Below are 25,094 nucleotides of genomic sequence, written 5' to 3'. Positions count from 1 at the left end.
ACTGAATCTACTAAACATAAAATATGTAAGGAGACTATTATAAAGGCTCTGTGGCTTCAGGAAATAGATAAAAGAAATTTGAAGGCCTTGTGAAATCTTCAGAATTTTCTAAAACAAGCTGCCCTGAAAACCTGAAAAAAATAATAGGCATGGAACTTATAAAAATAGGAAAAATTGAAATACTTATTTTAATTCAATAATTAAAACTGAAAAACTCATAAAATACAAATGACTTACTCTTGTATTACAAATTATTTTTTAAAAACTGATTTTCTAAAGCCTTAAATGCATACAGTCCACTTTGATAATGAATTGGTTTAATCTCTGTTCAATTTTTTGCTTTTCTTATTTTTAAAATTTTAAAAAATTAATTTTTGGCTGCATTGGGTCTTCGTTGCTGCGCGTGGGCTTTCTGCAGTTGCGGTGAGCAGGGGCTACTCTTCGTTGCAGTGCACGGGCTTCTCATTGTGGTGGCTTCTCTTGTTGCGGAGCACAGGCTCTAGGTGCGCAGGCTTCAGCAGTTGTGGCTCACGGGCTCAGTAGTTGTGGCTTGCAGCTCTACAGCGCAGGCTCAGTAGTTGTGGCGCACGGGCTTAGTTGCTCCACGGCATGTGGGATCTTCCCGGACCAGGGATTGAACCCATGTCCCCTGCATTGGCAGATGGATTCTGAACCACTGTGCCACCAGGGAAGTCCCTAATTTTTTGTTTTTGAAATAAATTTTCAAATGTTTCTAGAAAAACAAATAACTCATTATGCAAATCCATAAAACTTTGGCTAATTTTTAACATAAAATGCTAGTAATAACCAGGAAGAAATAATAGAGTATTAACACCTAATATCAGATAACAAGGACAATAATAAGAATAAAAAATAGAGATAATAACCACATACCTTTTAGTTTAGCAGAAAAGTTAGGGAGAAGATGTGAAATTCAAAGAAACTGAATATTTTACATGCACACATGAAGATCTCATGATACAGAAATCGTGACTAATCAGCAGTCACCCTCCCTGGGCCAGACCTCTGGGGGCCCTTGGGGCAGCCACAGAGAATCCTCTGGACTTACTCACCAGAAAAAGAACACCCCAGTTCAAAAAGTTTACAGAGGAGGTCATGCAAATAGCGCTCAGGTATGCCTTCAGCTGCTTCTGAAAGGCTGTGCTTTTAAAAGGCCTTCCACGTTCCTGTGATAGAACACTGACAAGCAGGAGGCTGCACCCCATTCGGTGGCATGCCCAGGGGCGGGTAGCCCCGGGAGGTCCTCCTAATTGAAGAAACCAGACTCGGGATCCCTGGAGTTCACGTAACGAGACTGTGTTTAATGAACACCAAAGTACAGGTGAGGGCTGTGGGGGCTCGAGGACACGGGGCAGCGAGGGCTGCAGGGTCTGGTGGGGGGGGTAAGCTGTGACACCACCTCCCAACACCTCTCCCTTCTACAGGGATTCACACTGGCCCCTCAGAGCCTCTCAGCAGTTCTGTGGGTACAGCACAGCAGGATGACTGGCCCCATTTTACAGTTGGGGAAACTGAGTTCCAGACAGGTTCACCAGCTTGCCCAAAGCCACACAGGGTTCCCGGTCCTTCCTTCTGTATCACTTTGGCCTGGCTCAGGGGGGATCTGAGTAGGTGGGCAGGGGAGGATGAGCACCCCACAGGAAGAGCAAGCAAGATGTGGAGGACAGAGGCGTGGCATGTGGGGACATGGAGAGGCAGGACCCCCTGGCATCTGTGGCCCAGGCTGCCATGGCCTCGGCACAGCCCCTTGGATGTCCGCTTGTCCTCTTTCCTCAGGGGTGTGCCCAGGCCCTCAGGACCAGCTGAGGGAGGTCATGGGGTGGGAGGGCCACTCCCTGCAGGGCTCACACAGCCCTGAGAGACGCAGAAGGAGAACTCGTGCCATGCAGAGGGGTGCGTCAGGAAGGTGCCTCGGGGGCAGGGAGCTGGGGAGGGTGTGTGGAGCACAATGAAGGTGAGGTGGGTAGGGCTGGACGAGGCCAGCATGCCGTGCTGAGGGGTCTGGACACGATCCTGGGCCACGTCACTGCAGTGAAATGGGGCCGCCGCAAGGACTGCAGTGGAGCTAAGGAGGGCCCGAGCTGGAGAGGAGGAGGGCTGAAAAAGGTTCCAGGGGTCCAGGCTTCTCCAGGCAGGCCCCTGGAAATGTTGGCTGGTTTGGGGTCAGTCACGGAGGGCCCCTCCCTGGTCGGCCTCTTTAGGCGTGACTACACACTGAGGCCCAGCAGAAGCATCAGGCTCTGTGGAAACACAAGGACACGTACTGTCCCCTGCAGCCCTTCATCCTACTGGCCCTCGGCCCTCCCTTGGGAGGGGCCCAGAGCCCTGCATACAGCCTGCCCTTCCTGCCTTCACCCTGCTGTTCCTGTCTGAGAGGCACCCCCAGAAGGCCAGTATGGGGAGGAGGGAACTGAGTCAGAAGTTTCAGGCAGATGCTCCTGCTAAGGAATAGTCCCCAGGATGCCTGTTGTCTTCCCAAGACCAACACACCCCTAGGGAACCACCAGCAGCAGGCCCAGCAGGAGGCCGCAGGGCCTGCTTGGGAGCCATGCTCAGAGGCACCAGCAGGGGGTGCCATGGACCCACACTCGAGGGGCAGGCTCCCTCTGCCTTTCCAGTCTCATCTCCCCCACCCCTCTCACCCCACAGAACCAAGGCTCAGGGGCTGCAAGACTTAACCCCTCTGGTCTTGGGCACAGGATGCCTGCACAGAGGACAGCCAGGGCCTGAGTCCGAGGTGGAGACAGTAGCAAGTATGGGCAGCTCTGAGAAGGGCCAGGAGGGACAGGCCTGGCCAGCTGAGGTGCTGGCACCACTCCCCAGCCCAGCACCAGAGCCCAGCTGCACCCTGATGGTGCCCACGCACGTGGGGGGGGGCGGTCTTCATTCACTGCCTCCTCCCTGAAGAAGGGGCCCAGCCACCACCCCACCCTACAGCAGCAGCTCGGTCACCGTTAGATCATGCCTGTCACTGGGTGTCAGGGTCTTGGAAGCCCCAGGCCTCCACGGCAGCGATGAGGAAGTTCTCAGAGCAGAGGGGCTGGTTGTTGAAAGTGTCGCAGTGGCCTGTGCGGCCCCGGTTCAGGTCCCCGTCGATGTAGAGTGCCTGGCCGCCCCCTCCACCTGTGGGATGCTTGGTCAGTGGCTGCCTGCTGTCCAGCGCTGCCCCCGAGGGGCTCTCCTTCTGCTCCCGAGCAACTCCACTTGTACAGGGCAAGTCTTGGAGCCGTCCCTGTGCAGCCCTGCCAGAGGCCTCTCTAAAACCACGGGGCTGGCTTTCCACTCTGTAAAGTCCCCCGGCTCCTGGTGAGACCCTGCTAGTGAGCTAAATTCCCCACACGCAGCCTCAGGTCCCCACGCCTGCCCCGCATGCATGCTCCACCCCCAACAATCCCACTGCCTTCCTCCGTCATCACAGGGGCTCTGCCTGTCCCTCAGGTGAGGTACCTATCACCTGGCTCAGCAAGAGCTGGCCTGGGGCTTCAGCCACCCACGACCCCGTACCCTCCTCCCAGGCTAAGTGACCAAGGGCAGACAGGAGCCCAGCCTGAGGTGCAGGGAGGCGCCCACCTATGATGAGGCAGTCGTTGCCCCCGGCCATGAACAAGGACTCCGTCTTGGAGGGCAGGTTGAAGTGTCGAGCAGCCAGGAACGGCGAGAGGCGGTCAGCAGGGTCTGAGGACACAGAGTGGCAGGGCGAGGACAGAATGGTGGTAGACTCCAAGGACACAGGCTTGGTCAGCTCCGGGTGTTTGATGACCACCCACTCGTAGCGCTGGACCTCGGGCTGCAGCTGAGGGCAAAAGGGCAGCATGAGGAGTTGGCACATGGCGCCCACAGGGCCCCTGCCAGCTTCCCGGCCCCCACCCCACCCAATTCATCATCAGTGCCCTGAGTGAGGCCCTGAGTGGGGGCTGGGAGATGGCGCCGCACAGCGCAGATGAGGGCCTGCCCGCTCTCATGGAGCTCATGGTCTAATGATCACAAACCAGAGAGAGACGGCGAGGTTAGCCTGTAGGGTAACAGCTCTGACAGAAGTAAACAGGGTCATGTGAGTGGGGGTGACCTCCCACAGGGAGGCCCACTCACCCTAAACACAAAGCATTCTCCGGTCCCAAAGAAGCCCAGCTTGCCTCCAAACTTGTTTCTCTCACTCCAGTCTGTTGAAAGGTAAGCTCCACACACCTGGGGAGAAAGGCCCAGGGTGAGGCTGTGCCCTGCTTGCCTGCAGGAGTGTCCCCTCACTCAGGACCTGCTGAGAGGCCACGGTACAGTCACAGCTGGGGGTGTTGTGGTCACAGCCCCCCTCACACTTGAGGGCCAGGGCTGGAGAGTAGTATGGGAAAGTCAGAGTTTGGAGGGCATGGGGCTGGCAGTGACCATGCACGGGGGCTGCCTCGGCTGCCATCAGCTTACTTGGGATATTTTCATTTCCCTCTTGGGCCCTAAAGCATGGGAATAAGCTCCATATCCACACTCTGATTGTGGGCATCAGTGCCAGGGAGGCCCCTCAGATGGAAGCTTCCAGGAAGCACCCCTGCTCAAGAAACGTTTTCCAACCCTCCCATCAGCCAGCAAAGTGGTTGATTTCACCATTAAAGAGTCACTCCTTTGAGTCGCTACAGGATTTGCCCAAAGTATCTGACAATCAGAGCCATCTGCTGTAACATAGATGCCTGGGCTTCTCCTGGAGAGCCAGACGCAGACTCTGCAACAGGGTGAAGAAACTGAAACTCCCACAGGTGCAGGTTTGGGAGCCACTGAACGAGGAGCCTCTATCTCATGCAGACACCCCCAGGACTGGGGCGCGTGAGCTCTGACTTTATTCTAGACATCTTAGATACTTTCCAGATGACAGCACTGCAGAGAACAAGGTCCTGAGAACTACCTGTCAGGGGCTGGAGGCAAGTGAAGGCAGACAACTCACCTGGCGCTGGCCAACTACTACAGGAGGAGGTGAGGCCTCACTCACTAGGCATTTCTGCAAAGCTCCTCTAAACTGCCAGGCTGTGTCAGGCTTGGGGCCTGGACCCCAAGGGGAAACAGGGAGGCTCTGGGTACTTAGGGGGTCCTAGGGGAGGCTAGATTCACCTCTCTGCAGAGGGCTGGCCCTGCTCTGCACCCCTAAGCCCAGGGAGCCTGGGTAGGGGCTATCAGGGAACACCCATCCTCTCTGGGGCACAGACTCCCCCAGAGCTCATCAGAGGCCAGGACCCCAAGCTCCCTCTGGTCCCTCCTCACCTCCTTTTGCGTGGTCTTGATGAGCAGGAGGGTGGGCTCGTGTCCTTCACACTGGAAATAGAACCTGGGGGCAGAGACCACACATGCCAGTCCTGACAGTAACAATCACACCTGCACCCCTTCCCTGTGCCACTTCAGCCAGCCTCTGTTGCCCCAGGCTGTCTGGGGGTGGATGGACCTGGAAACTGCTTGTCCTCCTCTCCCAGGGACCAGGCACAGTGGCTTGGATGGTAACACCTTGGCCCAGGCACTTTTCTCAGACAAGATGGAGCCCTGGCCAGGAGGCCCGCAGGCCAAGCGGTCAAAGGCCCCAGGACTCTCTGCCCTGGTGTGACACAGAGGAGAAGCTGCATGGCAGAGGGCCCCCAGCAGACAGAGCCACGTGCCAGATGCTTCAGGGAAGCAAGAACCAGAGGAACAGGTCCCTGCTCTGGGAAAGCTTGGAACGTCCTCGGAAGCTGGGCAGCACTGAGAAGCATGTGAGGAGGACTGAGGCTGCCGCTGTGCCAGCACCAGGTGCCCAGGGGTTGGCTGGCATCCCTGGTGGCCCTGCTTAGCCGTCCCTCAGCAGGCCTCCCACACTGCACAGAGGTGGGGGCCAGGTCAGCACAGCTCTGGTGCCTGCTGTGTGGGCTGGGCCAGCCCCGACTTTATCACCTATGACCCAAGCCAGACCTTGGGTCAGAAGCTACCTGCCATCTGAGGCTCTAGGGGGGCGGCCACGCCTGGCAGAGTGACCCTGGGAGACAGTGTGCCCTGGGGGAAGCCTGTACAGGGCCCGGCACAGCCCACAGGGCCAACATGGACCTGGTGTGTGGATTGATGAAGTGGGGTGGAGGAGTAGTGAACCAAGGCCGGCTGCCTCAAGTTGTCCTGACAGTTCTGTAAGCTCCCAGGAGGGAAACTGCCTCCCGTGTCATCACAACGCCTACGTGGGGGCCTGGAGCTACGGCGTGTACTGTAATGACACCTGATGTTTGAGTGGCCTTGGAGTGAGAGAGAGATGCCCAGAAAAGGGGCTCCCAATTCTAGGGCCCCCCAGGAAGAGACAGGGCCTTGCCCAGGTGCCCATGTTTGAAGGCTCATTTCCAGCCCCACCATGACCTCCCGGAAGTGGGGACAGGACGAAGAAGCTGGGCAACTCCACAGCTCATTCCACCCCTTCTGCACTGTCTGGCCCTTGAAGTCCATACCTTGGGGCCTTGGGAGGGTAGGCCCAGCATTCCCCAGCCTCCTGGGCATTACCTGGTCAGGCTGTACCCGTGCTGCAGCGAAGAGAAGAGCAGGAGGGGCTGGCAGAGGGCGAACCGCTCAGGGACCCATGACCAGATGTCTCTCATCTCCTTCACGCCAACGATCTCTGAATGGAAGTTCTCTGCGTGAACAGCCAGGTGCACAAACTGCCTGGGGGAGTGGGAAGAGGTCAGAGCACAGCTGCGACCCCAGCCCTGGCCACGCCCCCCACCCTGGAGGTGTGCAGAGCCTTTTGTGTGAGCTCAGCCTGGAGGAAACGTCTCACCTGTTCAGCCAGGTCAGAGCCTGGTTCTAGGGGCCCTCAGGAAGAAATGGGGTGGAGCTGTCCCCCTGGAGTCCTGCTCCCACCCCGTTACACAGAGGGGAGAGCGCCCAGCCTGGGTGGGGACAAAAGCACCTTTTCTCTAATGGGGATAGAGAGTGAGTCAGCTCTGAAAGACAATGCTTCCTGGCCAGCCAAGCACCGACAGGCAGACAGACAGGGCCTGAACTTCGGCCAGGCTCTGAGGCAGCACTGCTGAAGCCAGCGCCAGAGCAAGCAGCCAGGCTGGAAGACAGAGGGAAGCCAGGCGTGGAGACATGGTTTCCAGACCTACCTTTTAGAAAGTGAAACACTGAAAAACAGGAGGAAGCAACAGACGTGGAGAAGAGGAAGAAAAATAAAACAGACAAGGAGAGGTTAGTTGCAAGTACTGATGCCCAGGATACGCCTGCCTTTGGCCTGCAAGAAAGGCCTCCACACCTAGAGTACACTCACAGCGTCTGCCGCCGACAGCGTCTGCCGCCGAGGTCTCAGGACACCATGGGCCCTTGCCACGCCTGTTCCCCAGGGGTCTGTGCTCAGGGCAGGGGGCCACGCTCAGCAGCCACGAGAATGGCCGGCAAGGGATCCCAGAGCTAGAGTGGTGGAGCAGAAGCTGCTCTAAAATGACCCAAGGAGGACAGCCTGGCTCACTGCTGGACCTGCTGGGGCCATGGTCAGCATCCAGCTTCTATCTCAGCCATGGCCCCTGTACCCGGGAACAGGACCCTATGCCTTCTGCGCCCACAGTTGCCTCAGCAGCCTGTGGCTGTAGCCAGGAAGGCCCTTTCTCCTTTCCCGTGGCTTTCTATCCACACACGGATGGCTGGCTGGACAGGCTCAGGCCCCAAGCACCCAGAATGCATTCCCCCAAAGCCCCACCCCACTCGGGGCCTGATGGTAGCCCCTGCCTACCTCTTCTGCTTGACAGTGATGCCCTTCTGCTTCAGAGCTTTCTCATTGGCCATCTGCAGGAGCTGAATCTCCTTCCGAGAAAAGAGGCGGATGGCAAACGCTTTCTCCAGCAGCTTCTCGGGAGACACAGTCTTGGCGATGTCCTTGACAAAGGTGCGGATGTCCTGCTTCACGTTGTCTGACTCCAGCGGCTGCCCAGCTCTCACCTTGTGGAAGAATTTGAGGATTGCCAGCGCCACGCGGTACAGCACCTTGTAACCTTCCACCAGGAAGACGTCAAAGACGCGAGCAAAGTAGTTGAGGGGTAGCTCCCCAAACAGCCAGCGCTGCCAGTCCGCATAGACCTGCAGGACGTCCTCTGAAACGGCCACCATCAGCTTGTGGGCTGCCTGGCAGTACTTGTTCACCAGGTCCCCGAACGTCATGCAGGAAGACTCGAAGGCCAGGAAGCTCTGGTCGATTAGCTTCTTGCTGGGGTCATTGCAGGCCAGGATGCGGCAGGCCTTCTCGAAGCACTCAGCCTCGTCGATGCTGTAGTGGAGCAGCAGGGCCACGACCGCAGGCAGCGCGGGGCAGAAGGAGACATCAGGGAACTGGTTGGCGATGCACAGCAGGATCTTACGCACGGCGCCCTCGCCCCGTGTGTTCAGGCAGTAGCTGGGCACTTGCGTGTTGTCTACAAACTCAGGCAAAGGCAGGCTTCCACTGCTGTGCTTGCCCACGATCTTGCCGACGATGTCACTGTATACGCTGGCGTCTGGTGTGACCGTGCGGCAGGGGATGTCCCGGATCAGGCGCTGGTACACCTTTCCCCGCAGGGTGTAGCTGCGGGCCCAGTAGCCCTGGCGCGCCAGCTGCTTCAGCTCCTGCAGCTCGGTGCAGCTCAGCTCCTTGGGCCCCAGGTCCTGGATGGTGGCATCCATCTTATCTCTGTCCACAAAGCAGTTGTAGCCCGGGGGGTCCATAGCGCAGGAGGAGGCCCAGGGCTTCCAGGAGGGGGCGAAGAGCAGCTAAATCCACCAGCGCTCTGTCCGAGGCTTCTCTGCTAACCTGTTTGCCATCCCATATCCTACAGGATTAAAAACCATGCTTAGTACGCGTGTATAAAGGTTTACATTTAAAAAAAACATGTTTTTGTTTTAGTCTTTTTTTTTAATTGAATTGTATACTTTATTTTTAAATTAATGAATTTTTATTTTTGGCTGTTTTGGGTCTTTGTTGCTGCGCGCGGGCTTTGTCTACTTGCGGCAAGCAGGGGCTACTCTTCGTTGCGGTGCGGGGGCTTCTCATTGTGGTGGCTTCTCTTGTTGCGGAGCACGGGCTCTAGGCACGCGGGCTTCAGTAGTTGTGGCATGTGGGCTCAGTAGCTGTGGCTCGCGGGCTCTAGAGTGCAGGCTCAGTAGTTGTGGTGCACGGGCTTAGTCGCTCCGCGGCATATGGGATCTTCCCGGAAGAGGGCTTGAACCCATGTACCCTGCATTGACAGGCGGATTCTTAACCACTGCACCACTAGGGAAGTCCTGTTTTAGTCTTTCTATAAAGTATCAGTAGGGCTTCCATTTAAGATAAGTGGATACTCTGAGAATTCACTACGAACTCTGGAGCATAACTTCTTTCCATGGAGCTTATGAAGATACTGGAAGAGGTCACATAGATTCTGGGTCATGAGAAAGGGCTTCGAGAGGCTGACCCTACTGTAAAGAACTCTCTGCTCGGGGGTGGGTGGCCCACCGGGCCCCCACGCTTCACCCTGCAGGCCTTGTAAAAGGAGCAGCTAGTCAAGAAGACTTCATGAAGTCAACAGATGCTGCGTTTCTGCCCCAGGACCCCTGGCTTGCAATCTGGAGGCCAGCTCTTAATTTTCTAAAAATAACAGCTAAGTTTCAGGCAGGTATTCCAGAGAAGACTCAGTGGTGGGGAGTAGACATGAGGGCTGAGAAATAAATGGAAGGTGTCACAGCTTCAAAATTAGACATTTCTGGAACCAAATGAACCAGAAGTATTGGGGGATTTGGGCAACTATTGAGATTCGTGCAGACATTTAAAAAAAAAAAGGATAAAATGTGCTATTTGAGAGTCTCTGGCTGCATGTGGACAGCAAGACAGAAGTCTACCGTTCAGAATACCGCAATTTGACATTTGTTTTGCCAAAGGCTACTGTCCTCAACACTAAAGTACAATAGTCTGCCCATTCACCTCTGACTAACCTTTCCACCTGGGATGGTACACTGTCCAGAGTTATCACAAGGGTTTGCTTCAGTGAGTTTTGGTAAATGACCAGATCATTCTGGTTCTGCTTGCATCAAAAACATTTATCTGAAAATATTAAAAGTAACATTTTAAAAATATTGAGTGGAAAGAATTGTAATGTAAAACCTGTTATATTCAAGAAGATGTCTTGAGAAATCACCTTGATACGGTGGGTTTTTTTATTGTGTTAAAATATACCTAACAAAATTTACCATTTTAACCATTTATAAGTATACAGTTCAGTAGCATTAAGTACATTCATAATGCTGTGCAACCATCACCACCATCCATCTCTGGAGCTTTTTCATCTTCCCAAATAGAAACTCTGCATCCTTTAAACACGAGCTCCTCATTCCCTGGCCCCCAGCCTGTTACCCACCATTCTACTTCCTATGAATTTGACCACTCTAGGGACCTCATATTAGTGGAATCATACAATATTTGCCCTTTCGTGTCTGGCTTATTTCACTGATCATAATGTCCTCAAGGTTCATCTATGTTTATAGCATGTATGAGAATATATTTTTTGAATTTAAGACTATTATTTAGAGCAGTTTTAGGTTCACAGCTAGAGAGGATGGTACAGAGATTTCCCACATACCCTCTGCCCCCACGCATGCACAGCCTCCTGGTTATCAACCTTCTCCACTAGATGGTACATTTGTTACAACTGATGAGCTTAAACTGACACATCACCCAAATCTATAGATCAATGAGGATTCATTCTTGGTGTTGTACATACTATGAGTTTGGACAAATATAAAATGACATGTACCCTTACTATAGTATCATAAAATGTATTTTCACTGCCCTAAAAATCCTGTGCTCCACGTATTCATCCTTGCTCCCTGCAACATCAGAATTTCATTCCTCTTTATGGCTAATGTTCCACTGTATGGACAGAACACATTTTGTTTATCTATTCATCTCTCGATGGACATTTGGGTTGTTTCTACCTTTTGACTGTTGTGAATAATTCTGCTGTGAACACAGTGGTACAAGTATCTGTTCAAGTCCCTGGATATATATCCATTGATACTGTTTTTATAGGGACTTTCCCACAGAAATAAGGTTTTGTGACAACATCCATTTAACACGTCCCACTGGAAAAACCTTACCCACAGCAGGACCAGGCGCTGCCAGTGCTGGAAACTTCTTCCCCAGAAAAGAATCCCAAATGGCAGTTGGTCTGTTTGCTCTATCCTGGGAGGGATGGCAGTTAGGGCTCTCCCATTTCCCCAGGTTGTGAATTACCTGAACAGTTTACATCTTTCATTCTAGGCTCTGAGCCCACTAGCCTCTGGAGGAACCCCAGGCCTATCCTCTTTTCTCGAATAGAACCCACTCCTTGTCAGGGCAATAAACATGTTTATAAACAGAATATGGGCTTCCCTGGTGGCGCAGTGGTTGAGAGTCCACCTGCCGATGCAGGGGACACGGGTTCGTGCCCCGGCCCGGGAAGACCCCACATGCCGCGGAGCGGCTGGGCCCGTGAGCCATGGCCGCTGAGCCTGCACGTCCAGAGCCTGTGCTCCGCAATGGGAGAGGCCGCAGCAGTGAGAGGCCGCGTACCGCAAAAAAAAAAAAAAAAAAAAGTGTTTATAAACAGAATAAGAGCTAGGCAGGACAGTGCCAAATCTTGCTCAAGTGGCCTCAGATTCAGGTTGAATATTAAACTGGAAACTCCAAAAACGGTATTGCACCTTGCAAATTCCTTCAGAAAGGACCTTCAGGGAGAAGCAGACCCACTTTTTTTTTTTTTTGCGGTACGCGGGCCTCTCACTGTTGTGGCCTCTCCCGTTGTGGAGCACAGGTTCTGGACGCGCAGGTTCAGCAGCCATGGCTCACGGGCCCAGCTGCTCCGGGGCATGTGGGATCTTCCCGGACCGGGGCACGAACACGCGTCCCCTGCATCGGCAGGTGGACTCTCAACCACTGCGCCACCAGGGAAGCCCAAGACCCACTTTTAGTTTGTTCTTTTTTGGCTGTGCCGCAGGGCACGGGGGATCTTAGTTCCCTGATCAGGGATCAAACCCACGCCCCCTGCAGTGGAAGCACAGAATCCTAACCACTGGACCGCCAGGGAAGTCCCCCACCGTTTTATTTGTTGTAGCAAGTTGTTGCAGCCTGGGGACTCCGAGGCAAAGACAGGTGCAGAAGACCCTAAAGGAGGTCCTGGATCCCTGCAGGCCTCCTCCCACCTGAAAAGACAGCATGGTGTTTGTGGAGCAGGGCAAACAGGCTTATGATGACCTCCTTAGGCATCTATAAAGCCAGGTCTCAGGGCAGGTTTTTGTTTGGTTTGTTTTTTACATAAACACATAATCATGAAAACATCCAGTAATACAAAATTATACAGTAAAAATGTAAAGTCCTGTTTAAGTTACCCCCTCAATCCTACTCCCTCTTTTACCTAAGGTAATCACTGTTCACATCTAAGTGCATGTCCTTCAAAACCTTTTTCTTTCATTTACGTGCACACGCATCCACAACCCAGTTAGATAGTTTAAGCTGGCTATTGGGAAGGGGAAGTCAGGAGATGGGAAACGGATCAAAAACACAAAGTCGCTGGGCTGGACCCTCACTCACCGTGTGGAGGTGAAGGTGCACCCTCCCCAAGCTGTCCCACCTGCAGCTTGCAGCCATCCTGCAACACTGTCCACACCTCCAGCTCCCACTCAGAAACAAGGCCTCACCGGCTCCCCACAGTCCCCCAGCTCCTGACTGAGGCGCCAGGCCCAGGAAGGAGGCTGTGCTCCCTGGTCCACGCCTGGCGGCCGGTGGTAGAGAAGGGAAGCAGGAGCTTACTCGGGAAGCGAGCCAGTTTAATGTCAGATAGGCCGGGCTCAGAGTCCAGTTCTGCCGCTTGTTGGGCTGAACCTCAGATAAGCCATGCCTCTTCCCTGAACAGCTGGTGCCTGTCTCTAAAATGGAGCTGATGAATATGAGCCACTGGACAGACATTAATCCCCACACAGCACCTGTGGGTTAAGCTCTTACTCTGGGCTCACTGGCTGGGGTGTAGGTGACACCCTGCACACAGGCACATCCCACTCTCTCCCACTCCCCCTTGCCCTGTGGCAGCCCAGGGCAAACAGCCACTCTTCTCTGCCAGCGGGGCCCTGGCAGCAGGTGCACTAGGAAACCACTTTCCCTCAGCCTCAGAAAGGGGAGGGAGGGAGTGAATTCTAATCTCAAACACTGCACTCACCTTAAGCACCGCCGCCCCCCCCCAGTCTCAAGTTCACTGCAGAAGAAGAGGGTGGGGGCAGGGCTGGCTCCGGGGTGGCACCTCTCCATCAGCCCTGTGGGATGAGGCTGGCCCCAGCTGCCCACAGCTCCCTGAATTTAGAATGTAGGAAAGAACTTTGTGTTTTCTGTCCTTAGCTTTGGGCCTAACCTGCAATTCTGGGAAAACAGGAAAAATTCTGCTCAGCACCCTGTTAGACTCACAAGAACTGCACACAGTGACCATTTCAGATAGTTGGGACACCACGCCGTGTGTCTGGAGGGTGGCGGCTACTTCAGCTAGGGTTGTCAGGAGGACCGCTTCCCTCCCGAGCTGAAGTGATGAGAGGGAAGCTGCCAGAAGAGCTGAGGAGAGGTCACTCTGGACCACGAGAAGACCGCGTGCAAAGGCCCCGAGGCAGGAAGAGGCCTGCTCCAGAAAGGGAAAAGCATCCAGTACAGCCAGGGCACAGTGAGAAAGAAGAGCGGAGACATCCATGGGTTGGATCGTGCACGGGGAGGACCCTGGACTTTAAGTGCAGTGGGAAGCAGGGAAGGTATGTGATCCAACAGACGGGTTTAAAAGCTGACTGCTGTGAGGATTAACTGAGCCTGTTTATAGAAGGCACTCAGCCCGGCCTGGCTCACCAGGGCAGCTCAGAAGTCCCGAGGGCCTCTCGTAGTTACTGCTCCTTGGGCTCTGCTGGCCTGGCACTGGCTCAGGGACGTCTGGGGAGTGATGGGGTCAGGCAGGTCAATGCTAATGCCCGATCAGTCCTGTGGTGAAGCCGAACCGTGCCCCTCCTTAAGGGGGCAGTGCAGCCACAGGAGGCTGCTGCCAAGGTTCTCCCACGGGGCCGAGAAGGCCCCTGCTCTCTTTGGGATGGTCCCTCCGAATGGCCTCTTCAAGGGCCCTTCTTCCCCTTCCCTGCCTGTGCTACTGCTTCTCCACCCGGAAGCCCCTTCCAGTCACCGTCATGTCCCTTTACTCACAAATACTATACCTGTTTTGAGAGTTCAGGCTACCTAATGGAAAGCAAGTATTCCTTAAAAAGAAAAAATAAAAATGTTAAGTGGAACTAAGTGACCTCTGTTTAGGGGTGTTAGGGGCCCCTTCAGCAGCTCTAGGACTGCAGTCCCATGGACCCTGGGCCAGGAAGCTTTTCTGAGGAGGGGAGTTCCTGTGACATGATGCTTTGGCTGGGAACACCCCATGGGAGGTCAAATAAACCCGAACTCTGCTCTCCTTGGTGAACCCCCAAAGTGTGCCCACAGGAAGAGGGAGGCGGCCAGTGGGGTGGGAGAAGCCCTCCCACCCCATACCCGCCACTTCTGCCTCCAGAGTGACCCCACAACTGTCTTCGACCCCTCTCCCATCTCAGGAGCGCAGGTCACCCAGGAGGGCCAGCTCCACTGCACTCCCTCCTCAGCCAGTTGAGGGCTGGCTTCTTAATGCCACACTGCTATCCCAAAGCACTACCCATGGTCTGATAGTCACAAGACCTCTGCCTTTCTCACCTTTTTAGTGGGGAACATGATTTTCCCAAACAACTGGATTAAAAAAAAAACTCGCTTGCATGTGACAGACCGCCCCCCCCCCCCTTTAAGCCTGGGTGATTCCATCTTAACCACCCGACAACACTCGGCACTATGCCTTCCTTACAGGCTGCCTCTCCCAGAGGGCCCAGCACCCCATCATGCCTCCCCTTGACTCAAACTTTTATTCATTTGACAAACTTCTACGAAGTTCCTTTTCTGGGCAGGGCACCGGGGATACGAGGGTAAAAGGCAGCTCTCAAGGAGACCAGTGGTCATGGCATCCACAGTGAGACTATGAGAGCCCAGGCGGGGCACTGGCAGACCACCGAGGCAGGCGTTGACTCGGTGTGAGTGCCACAGAGGGGACAATGGTACCTGAGTGTACAAAGACGGAAGTGGGGACAAATGCATGAGGGAGAGCACGGCAAACTGGGGAGCCTCAGAGAGATGGTAGGGAGTGACCGGAGGTGGGATAGGAGGGGCTGATGGCCTTCTGTGCCAGCTGCACTAGAAGACCAGACATCACCCCCACACAAGAGGGAGCAGGAGGAGAAGAGCCGAAGCAGAAGGTGACATATCATATCTGCATTTTAGAAAAAACCCCTGGGGGCCGAGGAGGAAGGAGGGCAGAGTCCAGAAGCGGAGGCAGGAGGAGGGTTGGGCTGAGCTGGCCAGGGAGGATGCAGAAGATGGGGTGGATTCCACCAGATAAGGTGACCTGTTCGGGGTGGGGGGCAAAGACCCAAGCAAAGAACAGAGAATTCTGGCCCAGGGGTGGGGTTTTGGTGGGGCAGAGGAAGTGCTCCATTTTAAAGTGCCTGTTATGACACAGATGCCTCTCAGGCAAATGCCAGAGCAGGTCAGGTGAGGCAGAACCCTGGGCTGCTGTGCTGAGATCCTGCCCAGACACCCACCCCTCAGCCCTGACACCTACACTGGCTCCTGGACTCCTCTGTCACCCAGTGGGCTTCACAGATGGCCCCTCCACATACCCAGAGGCCACCAAAGAGCCAACTGTGGCCCAGGTGGAAAAAGTCAGCCCTGTGCAGAGGGAGCCTGGTGCTCCCCAGGAAGCCTACCCACTCCTACTGACCTCTGCCCAGCCCAGCCTGATGACTCCCCACCCTCACCCTTGGCTGCAGGAATAGCTCATAGCCCAAGCAACTGGGGCTCAGCCTGGCCGGGCCTTAGTCACTGCACCACAGGACAGGGTGCTACACAGTTGTGTCTCAGTTCTTCCCCTTCACTCTGAGCAATCCCACATCTGTTTCCTGAGAGTGAGATCAGGAAACAAAGAAAGAAGAGGAAGGAGGCTGGTTCCAGCCCTGCCGACCGACCGGCCAAGAACGGGGCGACAGATGGGAAGGAGGGGCAGTGAGAGGCACTAGGTCCTGGGCCTGAGGAGTTCCACGTGACCAAGAAACGTATGCTCCTCTCAGGCAGTTTCCCCAGGGTGGAATTCAGAGCACGCGCTCTCTAGGGAGCCCCTCACCCTCAGAGACCATTGGTCCCCAGCCAGGACGCAGCAGAATGACGAATCCTTCAAACAACTAATGGCCCCACTCTAGCCCTCAGGGTATGTGAGGTCTGGGGATGAGAAAGATACAGCAATTACAGGACATGGTCACTGTCTGATAAGATCTCAGGGTGCCAGGCACGGAATGTGGCAGCAGGACAGGGAAGAGCAGATGACCTCCTGCCTGTGGCTCTGCTTGTAGGGTATTTGGGTAGAGGAGCAGGGCAGGTGGGACAGCCTGGAAGGGAATCTGGGCTGGTGAGTAGGGTATGGCAGGTGGAGCTCTGAGGCAGAGAAGGTGGATGGAGGTGGGGGGTGGGAGTTATTCCTGAGGCCATCCACCTAGCACACCCAGAAGGGGCAGGGTGGGTGGGGCCTGGAGCAGGATGCATTCCACCCTCTCCTCAGGCTGGGACCTTCCTCTCAAGTCCAAGTCTGACTTCCTTAGGAGAGGCCCAGTGCTCCTGTCCATCTATAGGGAGAGGCCAGGGAAATGCCCAACCCCACTCCCAAGGATCTGCTGGAGGCCTCGGAGACACAGCTTCAAGACTCTGTCTGGAGTCCTAGGTCAAGGATACTCATCTCCCCGCCCAAGGCCTCAGCAATAGGATGATTCCCAATTCTGCGGATGACTGGTGGTGACAGTGTCATTGATTGGGGTGACTACGGTCACCGATCCCCCACATTCGCTTCCTTTGCTGCCTTGCTTTTTACTGACCTCACTCCCAACTCCCAAATCTCTTCTTGCTCTGGAACTTGGCTTGTAGCAAACAATCCCCCACCTCCTCATCCTCTCCCCTAATGCACCCTTCCTCCAGGCCAGAAAGCAGGGGGCTCTCCCTGGGACACTGCCCCCTCTCTCCAGGGTCTCCCCAGGGTTCTGACACCCCTCTGTCCAGGGTCTCCCCAGGACGTGCCACACACTTCATTCCAGTTCTTGGCCTCCTCCTCTCAACTGCCCTCATTGCAGGGAATTCGAGGGTCAAGCAGGCAGACCTGGCTCAAAGCTCCCCAACTTTTTGGGTTGTTTTTTTTGTTTTTGTTTTTGTTTTTGTTTTTTTGCAGTACACAGGCCTCTCACTGCTGTGGCCTCTCCCGTTGCGGAGCACAGACTCCGGACATGCAGGCTCAGTGGCCATGGCTCACGGGCCCAGCTGCTCTGCGGCATGTGGGATCTTCCCGGACCGGGGCACGAACCTGTGTCCCCTGCATCGGCAGGCGGACTCTCAACCACTGCGCCACCAGGGAAGCCCAAAGCTCCCCAACTTTAGAAACCTTTACATCGCTGATGCTTCATCTACACCCAGGTCAGCCCCAGAAACTCCTCCACTCAGTGGGCACATATCACAAACACCCCACTCTCTTGTAACTGTCCTGAAGCTCTTCACTGCCCTCCTCCCACTCGCCATAACTCTATCTCCCCGCACCGCCAATCCTTTGTGACTTTACTTCCTTGTCTGCTCAGCCTAGACCTGACCCTCCAAGCCTCAGCTCCACCACTTCCATGCTCCTGTCTCAGCTACCCAGAAGCCCCACGAGAGGCCAGCCTGACCAACTATAGAGAGAAAATCACACTGCCCTGCTCGTGGCCCTTGGAGCCACCTGGCAGCCCTCAGCATGCCTCGTGGCACCCGCCCCTGGTCCCCACACTAGCCAACAGCTTCACATCTCCCACTCTCCTTGAGAACCCAGTGTCACGCAAGAAGCATCCTCTCCTGTCTGACCCTGGCCCTTGATCTGCACCCCCACCCTTGGTCCTGGATCTGTTAGACAGGCCCCCAACCCCAGCACCCAACACTCCCCTTGAGCTAAGCCTTTCCTCTTTCTTTCCTTCCCAGTCAAGCTCCCAGGGAGAGCAGGCTGTACATCTCCCCCCTCGCCCTTCACGCCTGGCTGCCAGACCTAACAGACACCTTTGAGACCTTATCTCCCTGAATCACACAGAGCTGACCCAACTGCTCTCAGCTCTCCTCTCCCCAGGCCTCCAGAAACCCCTTCTGTCTGTCTCCTTGCCTCTCTGGCTGCTGCTGCTCCTGTCCCTGTCCCTCAAATGTCCCTTTTGCAGAAATCCGTCTTCTTTTCAGCCAAGAATTCTCAGGTCCCATACCTCCAACTGCTTTCCTGAAGTCTCCCCACCTTCACACACTCCATGTGACTCCAACGTAGCTCAGCTCTGACTCCCAACCCGCTCTGCCCCAGCTCTCCACCTGAAACCCTTTCCCGCCCACCGCCCCACCCCCCCTCCTTTCAGGATTTGTCCCTACCTGCCCTCCAGGTAGGGCAGCTTCAGGAGTCTTGACAGTGGGAAGGGGGAAAGGCAGGACACACCTGTTCTTCTTCCTCCTCTTGGGCCAGTCTGCTTCAAGCCTCAGCCCAATGCCCCCTCCTTCACCAGCCTTTCTAGACTCCTGACCTCACAGGTAGGACTGAGGGCCACCTCCCCACACTCCACCCCGCCTTGTCCAAGTCTGTTTGAACTTGGCAGGCCTCTGTGATGAGCTGCTTATGAATCAAGCTCTTCTACTCTACTGTGACTTCGAGCCCAGGTGTCTCACACCATATACTCAGTGTACCCAGGAAGGAGGAAGCAAGAAAAGGAAACAGATGGAGACTCAGGAAAATCCCAAACCACTTGGGCCCAAGAGGGGAATTTAACTCTAAATAACAGGGGCCATTTGCCAACTTGTTTGTTCTAGGCATGTGTCCTTCCCAGCAGACATCTTCACATGATGAGAAGGCAGGCTGGGCTCTGCCTCAGCCCTGAAGCAGCACTGGGATTTTTCAAATGCTAATGGAAACTGGCATTCCACAGTGACTGCCAGGCTGCCAGTTACCCGGAACCTGATAGTGGGCCCTTTGCTGATGGCACATAATGGAGGGCACGTGCCAGGTATAAAGGGGCGTAACCATTAAGGAGGCATTAGTCACAGCACCGTAGGCCAGTTGGCTGGCCCATCTGCTGCCGCTGGTCAGAAGTTCAAATGCAGGTCTTACCAGTGGCAACTGAGCCTATGGACGGGACCCGAGCAGGGCAGAGTCCTAACCGTATTAGCCACTCGAAAGGTTTCCTGCAGGGACTCAGGGACTTCCCTGGCGGTCTAGTGGTTAAGACTTGGCGCTGGGACTTCCCTGGTGGCGCAGTGGGTAAGAATCTGCCTGCCAATGTGGACTGGGGACACGGGTTCGATCCTTGGTCCGGGAAGGTCCCACATGCCACAGAGCAGCTAAGCCTGTGCGCCACGACTACTGAGCCCATGCACTGCAACTACTGAAGCCCGCGTGCTCTAGGGCCCGAGTGCTGCAAATACTGAAGCCCGTGCCTAGAGCCTGTGCTCTGCAACAAAGAGAAACCACTGCAATGAGAAGCCTGCGCACCACAATAAGGAGCAACCCCCGCTCACTGCTGGTTTGGTCCACCCACAAGCAGGGACTGGGGTTGCAAGGGGGCTCTGCTAATTCAAGGTCTTTACCTTCTGAGTTCAAAAGGTCCTCCCAACAACAGCCCCCAAGGGCATAGGAGAAACCAACTAGCTACACAGAATGAGAAGCAGAGGGAGAAAACCCAGCTGTCAGAAGCTAGAATTTTGACTGGTCTGAATTCTAAGCAAGGTGCCTGTGATAGGTGTGCCTCGGAAGGCTGGGCACATGGCAGGCTCTCAGCAAGTATCTTTAGGCCTGACAACAGAGCTGGGCTGGGAGGGAATCTTGCAGGTTTAATCATTTTAGTAGGCATTCAAGACTTCCTGAACGCCAGTGTATCAAGTGCTGGAATATGAAGATGCAAGGCCCAGTCCTAGCTCTCAATGAGCTTCTGGATGTGAGGACATGGTGTATTGACCATGCCAACTCAGGAGCAGATGCTATGAGAGAAAAGCACAGGGTGTCTGGGCCCCCAGCCTACAAGAAAAGAGGGGTCTGGAAGGATTCCCTAGCCAGCACCTGCCTGGCCTAGAACCTGAAGGCTGAGGAGGCCTTCGGCCAGGAAGCAGCAGAAACAGCATATGAACAGGACAGGGCCTTGGAGAGCATAGCTGTTTAGGGCCAGTGAGTGTCATTCATGGCTCAGATTCAAAGACAGTTCTACAGCCCAGCTTCATGGGCTCTAAGAAGCCAAAGGGCCCAAGACTGAGGCCTGGGGTTCACCAGGCTGCCGAGGAAGGACAGTGCTTCTGTGTGCTGGGAGGTGGGGACAGGATGGCCCAGGAAGGCAGGGAAAGAAACCAGAGTGGCGTTAACGTATACCCCTGGATCCTTTGAAGGCCCACAGGTTTAGGAAGATAGGAAGGCGGGAATGACCCTTGCTGAAAAATGAATTACAGATGATAATTAGGGAATGAGGACAAATTGACTCAAGGAAAGGCTGAAGGGACAGAAGCCAGGGAAGCTTTTGGTGGGACACAGGTAATGAGCTACATTTAGAATGCTACACAGTGGAAGGGCTTTTATTGGTAACAGAATCACCCATCGGTAATCAATTGGTACCCAATTAAAATTGTGTAACAATTAGGCGGACACACAGTTTCAGGTTATGCGAAACAGGCCAAGCCATGTGTAGTGGCTTCTCAATGGCCTGTAAGAGGAGAGTGCAGCCTGGGCAGGATGGAGGGAGAAACCATGACCGCACACAAGTGACCCCTGCCAGCAGCTCCTTGGGCAATACCCAGGGGAGATGGATAAGGTCCCACGGCCAGGCAGGGGACCATAACTGCACAAGATAGAAGGAGAGCTTGTTGCACGTACCCCTAAGTGAGCAGGTTCCCTAAGAGACGAAGATAACTGCTAACAGCACTTATCCAGAGGCCGGGACAGCCCTGGGGGCCATGCGTCTCCTTTGGGTAAAGAGGAACTCCTTTTGCCTTTCCTCACCCTCTCCCGTGCGGCCCCTCAGCATGGGGGAAAGATTACGGAGGGGGCAGTATATACTTGCCCTCTGTATCTTCAAGAGTCTTTCCAAAGTCCCACCTGCTGCTAATGCTGATGCACTACACAGAAACTGGGGTCCTGGAATGAGAGCGACAGGACCCAGAGAATTCTGCGACCTTGGATCTATCTCTGTGTCTGAGAAGGCCTGTTTTCAGAGATCTAATTGTGAGAACGCCCTGAGAGGACCAACTGTCGGGCTGGAGGGGAATGAGGTCCTTTGAGATGAGTGACAATCTGGAAGTTTCCCAAAAGGCAAATAAACACACATGTGACAGGAAGCCCCGGGAATCAATCATGTGATTTTGCACCTTTAGTATCTTACATTTTGCTGTTTAGCCAACAAACAGGGGCTCTAGGACAGAAATAAAAAGCCCACTATCCTGCCCCCATCCCCCCAAAAGGCAAGAGATCATTAATCAGATTTTTGTTACCTTATCTACTCTGCTCTACAGACATGAAACATCAGGCATCTCCAAGGTTCAGTCTTCTTTTTCTCACTCCACACCACCCCACTCCCTGGCTTCAGTGCCACACAGGAAGTAGTACCCAGGACACTTTTGTGTTTGCTCTCCTTGGCTCCAGACCAATCTCTATCCAGGAATTCTTACTGACCCTCAGCTCAACATCTCCACACCGCAAGTCATCACCCACTCCCAGGCCTGTCCCTTCCAGCACACTCTGTGTGGCACAGCCTTACCAGCTGCCAGTCACCCAACCTTGGAATGTTCCCTAAGTCCTCCTTTATCCCTGGTCCTTCCCATCCCTGCAGCCACTTGTCTCAAGATCTTGCTCTCTTTTCTGTCCCCACTGCCCTTCCTTGGTGCTGGGCCTTTTGTCCCGCCAGGTATATCCCCATGTTATGTTAACCGCCCTCAGTGCAGGACTTCACCAACCCACCCTGGCCACCACTGCCTGGTCACCCATGAGGGCACAATCTGACCAGTCACTCACAAACCCGAGATCCCTTAGCGGCTCCCCACCACTCTCAGGGTAAAATGCAAACTCGGGGCTGGTACTCAAGGCCTCTCCTGACTGCCACCAGCCTAGCTCCTTAACTTAATCTCCCTCTCCTCATCCCAACCACCAGAGCTACCCACTGCCCTTCTCCCAACAGCCGGTGGGTGGGAGCTGTATTCCTGTACTTCACACACTGTGCCTTGGCCTGGAAGTCTCATTCCCTCATGTGGTCCTGCCACTCCATTCGTTTTTCAAAAAAAAAAATTTTTTTTTTTTTTTTTTTTTTGACCACACCGCGAGGCTTGTGGGATCTTAGTTCCCTGACCAGGGATTGAACCCATGCCTTCCGCAATAAGAGCGTGGAGCCTTAACCACTGGACCGCCAGGGAACTCCCCGTTCTTCAAAATTTAATTCGAGCCCTTCTCAGGAGCCCCCACTAAAGGCCAGCTGGACTCCGCCCCTCTGTGCCCATAGCAAGCTCCGTCTGCCTCTGTGAGAGCGCCGACCGCAGTGCCACAGTTCACTGGCCCGTCTCCTCACTGTACCCTAAGCTCTTCAAGGGCACAGGCTCACTCAACTTTGTAGCCACAGAATACCGGGCACAAGTCCTCATCATGTGAATTATGATTTGGATAAACTTGCACTGAAAGAATAACAAAAATCATCAAATAATGAATTTAGGTTGGTCCTTAGTGAAAAGCCCAAGGTGTTGTTTCTCTGATATTATCTCCATTTGGAAAGTGACACTTGAAACAGCCACTGAAACTGCTGCTTCAAGTTGAAAAGGCCTTTTTTCTTCCCTGCACAGAGTTGTCATAACAGAGAAGCTATGCTCAAACAGGTAAAACATTGAACAGGGTAAATATTAAGTGCTTTTTTATAACCTGCTTCATTGTCCTTATGTACTTCAAACCAGAAACAATCTAAAAGCAAACACTTAAATATGTCTTCTGAGATTGGCTCAGACTGTAATGAGAATTAGGCGCAACACTGCATGCTCAAGGTCACTTGGCCTGCTGACAGTCCTGGCAGGTGTGGTCAGCGACAGCTAGCATGGGTCACCAGCAGGTGAACTTGCAAATTCAGGGGGTGAACTTTGTTATTATGAAAAACCTGCCTAGATTACTACATTACTTCTACATCCCCTGAAGGTCACCCTTCATCCAGATGAAAACCACTGCATTAGTTTTAGCACCTTGGTTCATTTCAACAACCATTCAGGGAGAACCCCTGGCCCATTCCATATGAGGCAATGGGGGAGCAAAGATGAATGCGACGTGGCTCCAGCCCTGTTCATAGGGAGAGATGAGCTTCTAAACAGAGCACTCGCTACTGGATAAGTACTTCTCATACATGCTTTACGTGAGAAGACTAAACGAGGACCAACCTTCAGGATAAAAGGATGCATATATGGGGGTTGTACCACTGGCTAGAAACGGAAACTGTAAAACCTCTGCGAGTTTTCTTGATCTTTTCTTACCCGGGTTTGTTTCTCCAACCCTGTATCCCTTAAAAAGAAAAAACCAGCACATCTGTCTTCAAGGCAATTAAGTAAATGTTTACAGGTGGCTACTGTGTACTGGGGCTAGAAAGTGAAGATGGAGCGGAGCCCTCGCCTCAAGTGGAATAAACCGCTGTATCTGATGAATAATGGGATTTTTTCCCCCCTGTAATTGCCTAGATGTTCCTGCAGACCTGGGAGAAAACACACACAGAACTAAGGAAAACCACCTTCAAGTCCTTCTACTGGCCCTGGAAAGGCAGGCAAACTCCTCACCAGGAATAAGCAGCTAGGTAAAGACCTCAACACCAGCATCACAACCACAGCCACATCGGCCACCAGGTCTGTGCCTCCCAGGCACATCGCTATCTTAACAGCTGACCCGCGCCTCCGCACTGCCCGGGTGGTCTTCAGCCTCTGGCCTTTAGTGTCAGCCCAGCAAGTGGTAATCCAGGAAGCCCACCGCTCGTCTGTTCCCTACAGAGTAAGGCCACCAGGCCACCAGCGCCCTTGCCAGAAGAGGACCTTGACCTGCGAGTGCAGCCCATCCCCGACCTCCAGCTGTGCTTACTCAAGCCTCAGAGAGCACAGCGCCCAGGGCCCCTGTGGAAACGCTTCCGTCCCCAGCACAGCCTGGCAGACAGCTGCCGCCTGGCACAGCGGCCACCCCAGGAGGCACCCGCCGGACAGGACTCAGAGGCTGGGTAGATACCTAGGCGGCAGGTGGGCAGCGTGTAATCCTGGGGCAAGCGTAGGACCAGGACGGAAGCAGCTGCAGGTCTTCGAAGACAGAACGTTATCAGAGAATCTGTTGCAATTTCGAGTCTAGAAGAGGATTTCCTACCCCGCAGAGACCGAAAGCGCCCGAGGAAGGAGTGACACAGAGCCAGCTCTTCCCACCGCCGCCTCACCCGGAGCCGGCCGGAGAGCCGACAGCGCCTGGTGAGGGGCGCCGGCGCGACCCCCGGGGTCGGTGTCCCGCGGGTCCGAGGTCGGCTCCGGACCCACGTCGCGCCCAGCCCGGCGCTCGGGCCGCGGGGCAGAGCCGGCGGCGGCGGGCAGTGCCCGGCGGACGGTCGCGGGCCCCGGGCGCGCGGGCTGCGGAACCGCCACCCGCACCGCGGCAGGTCCCCGCGCCCCGCTCGGACGGAGGCCCGGCAGCCAGGCCCCCACGCCCCCTCCGTCAGCACGCCCCCTCCGTCAGCACGCCCGGGACGCGGTGACAGTCGGCCACCCGACCCCGCGGCCCCCGCGCCGGGCCGTCACGCCCCCGCCCACCCCGTTGCGCACCTACCACCGCCCGCCGCGCTGGCCGAGAACCCACCTCCCGGCGCCGCGCCGCGCCGCACCGCGCCGCTTTCTCCTCAGCTAGCTGAGCTCCCGAGCGTCGGCCTTTCTGCGCACGCGCGCACGCGGCCCCGCCCCCGCCGAGACGCGCCGCCGGCTG

General features: G+C 54.8%; 1 protein-coding gene across 5 annotated transcripts; it reads right to left on the bottom strand.

The window, feature by feature from the left end:
• Window positions 1–695: 695 nt before the first annotated feature.
• Window positions 696–25,030, bottom strand: TBC1D24 (TBC1 domain family member 24). Of its 5 annotated transcripts, XM_029222143.1 has the most exons (8): window positions 24,972–25,030; window positions 7,733–8,801; window positions 6,508–6,666; window positions 5,263–5,326; window positions 4,111–4,206; window positions 3,592–3,814; window positions 2,974–3,144; window positions 702–2,261 (listed from the first exon to the last, which is right to left on the bottom strand). In XM_029222143.1, exons 2-7 carry the CDS (start codon window positions 8,695–8,697, stop codon window positions 2,990–2,992), a joined length of 1,662 nt encoding a protein of 553 aa, XP_029077976.1. In that variant the 5' UTR covers window positions 8,698–8,801; window positions 24,972–25,030; the 3' UTR covers window positions 702–2,261; window positions 2,974–2,989. The 5 variants fall into 5 exon arrangements, with proteins under 5 accessions (XP_029077977.1, XP_029077975.1, XP_029077976.1 ...); XM_029222144.1 differs by having other exon boundaries at window positions 696–3,305; XM_029222142.1 differs by having other exon boundaries at window positions 699–3,144.
• Window positions 25,031–25,094: the final 64 nt, after the last annotated feature.

This window comes from Monodon monoceros, unplaced genomic scaffold (genome assembly GCF_005190385.1).
Source record: "Monodon monoceros isolate NGI ecotype Baffin Bay Population unplaced genomic scaffold, NGI_Narwhal_1 Super_Scaffold_13, whole genome shotgun sequence".
Lineage (NCBI taxonomy): Eukaryota > Metazoa > Chordata > Mammalia > Artiodactyla > Monodontidae > Monodon > Monodon monoceros.
The sequence above is the reverse complement of the archived record's forward strand: the minus strand, read 5'-3'. Positions and strand labels throughout refer to the sequence as shown.

What these genes read in the sequence shown, in the direction of transcription:
- TBC1D24 (XM_029222140.1), bottom strand. Translation starts at nt 8,697, where the DNA reads ATGGACCCCCCGGGCTACAACTGCTTTGTGGACAGAGATAAGATGGAT. An exon ending in CACGGGTACAGCCTGACCAG is followed by an intron (nt 5,327 to 6,507) that starts GTAATGCCCAGG and finishes CTCTGCCCCCAG; the next exon opens with GTTCTATTTCCAGTGTGAAG. An exon ending in GAGAATGCTTTGTGTTTAGG is followed by an intron (nt 3,815 to 4,110) that starts GTGAGTGGGCCT and finishes TTTTGCCCTCAG; the next exon opens with CTGCAGCCCGAGGTCCAGCG.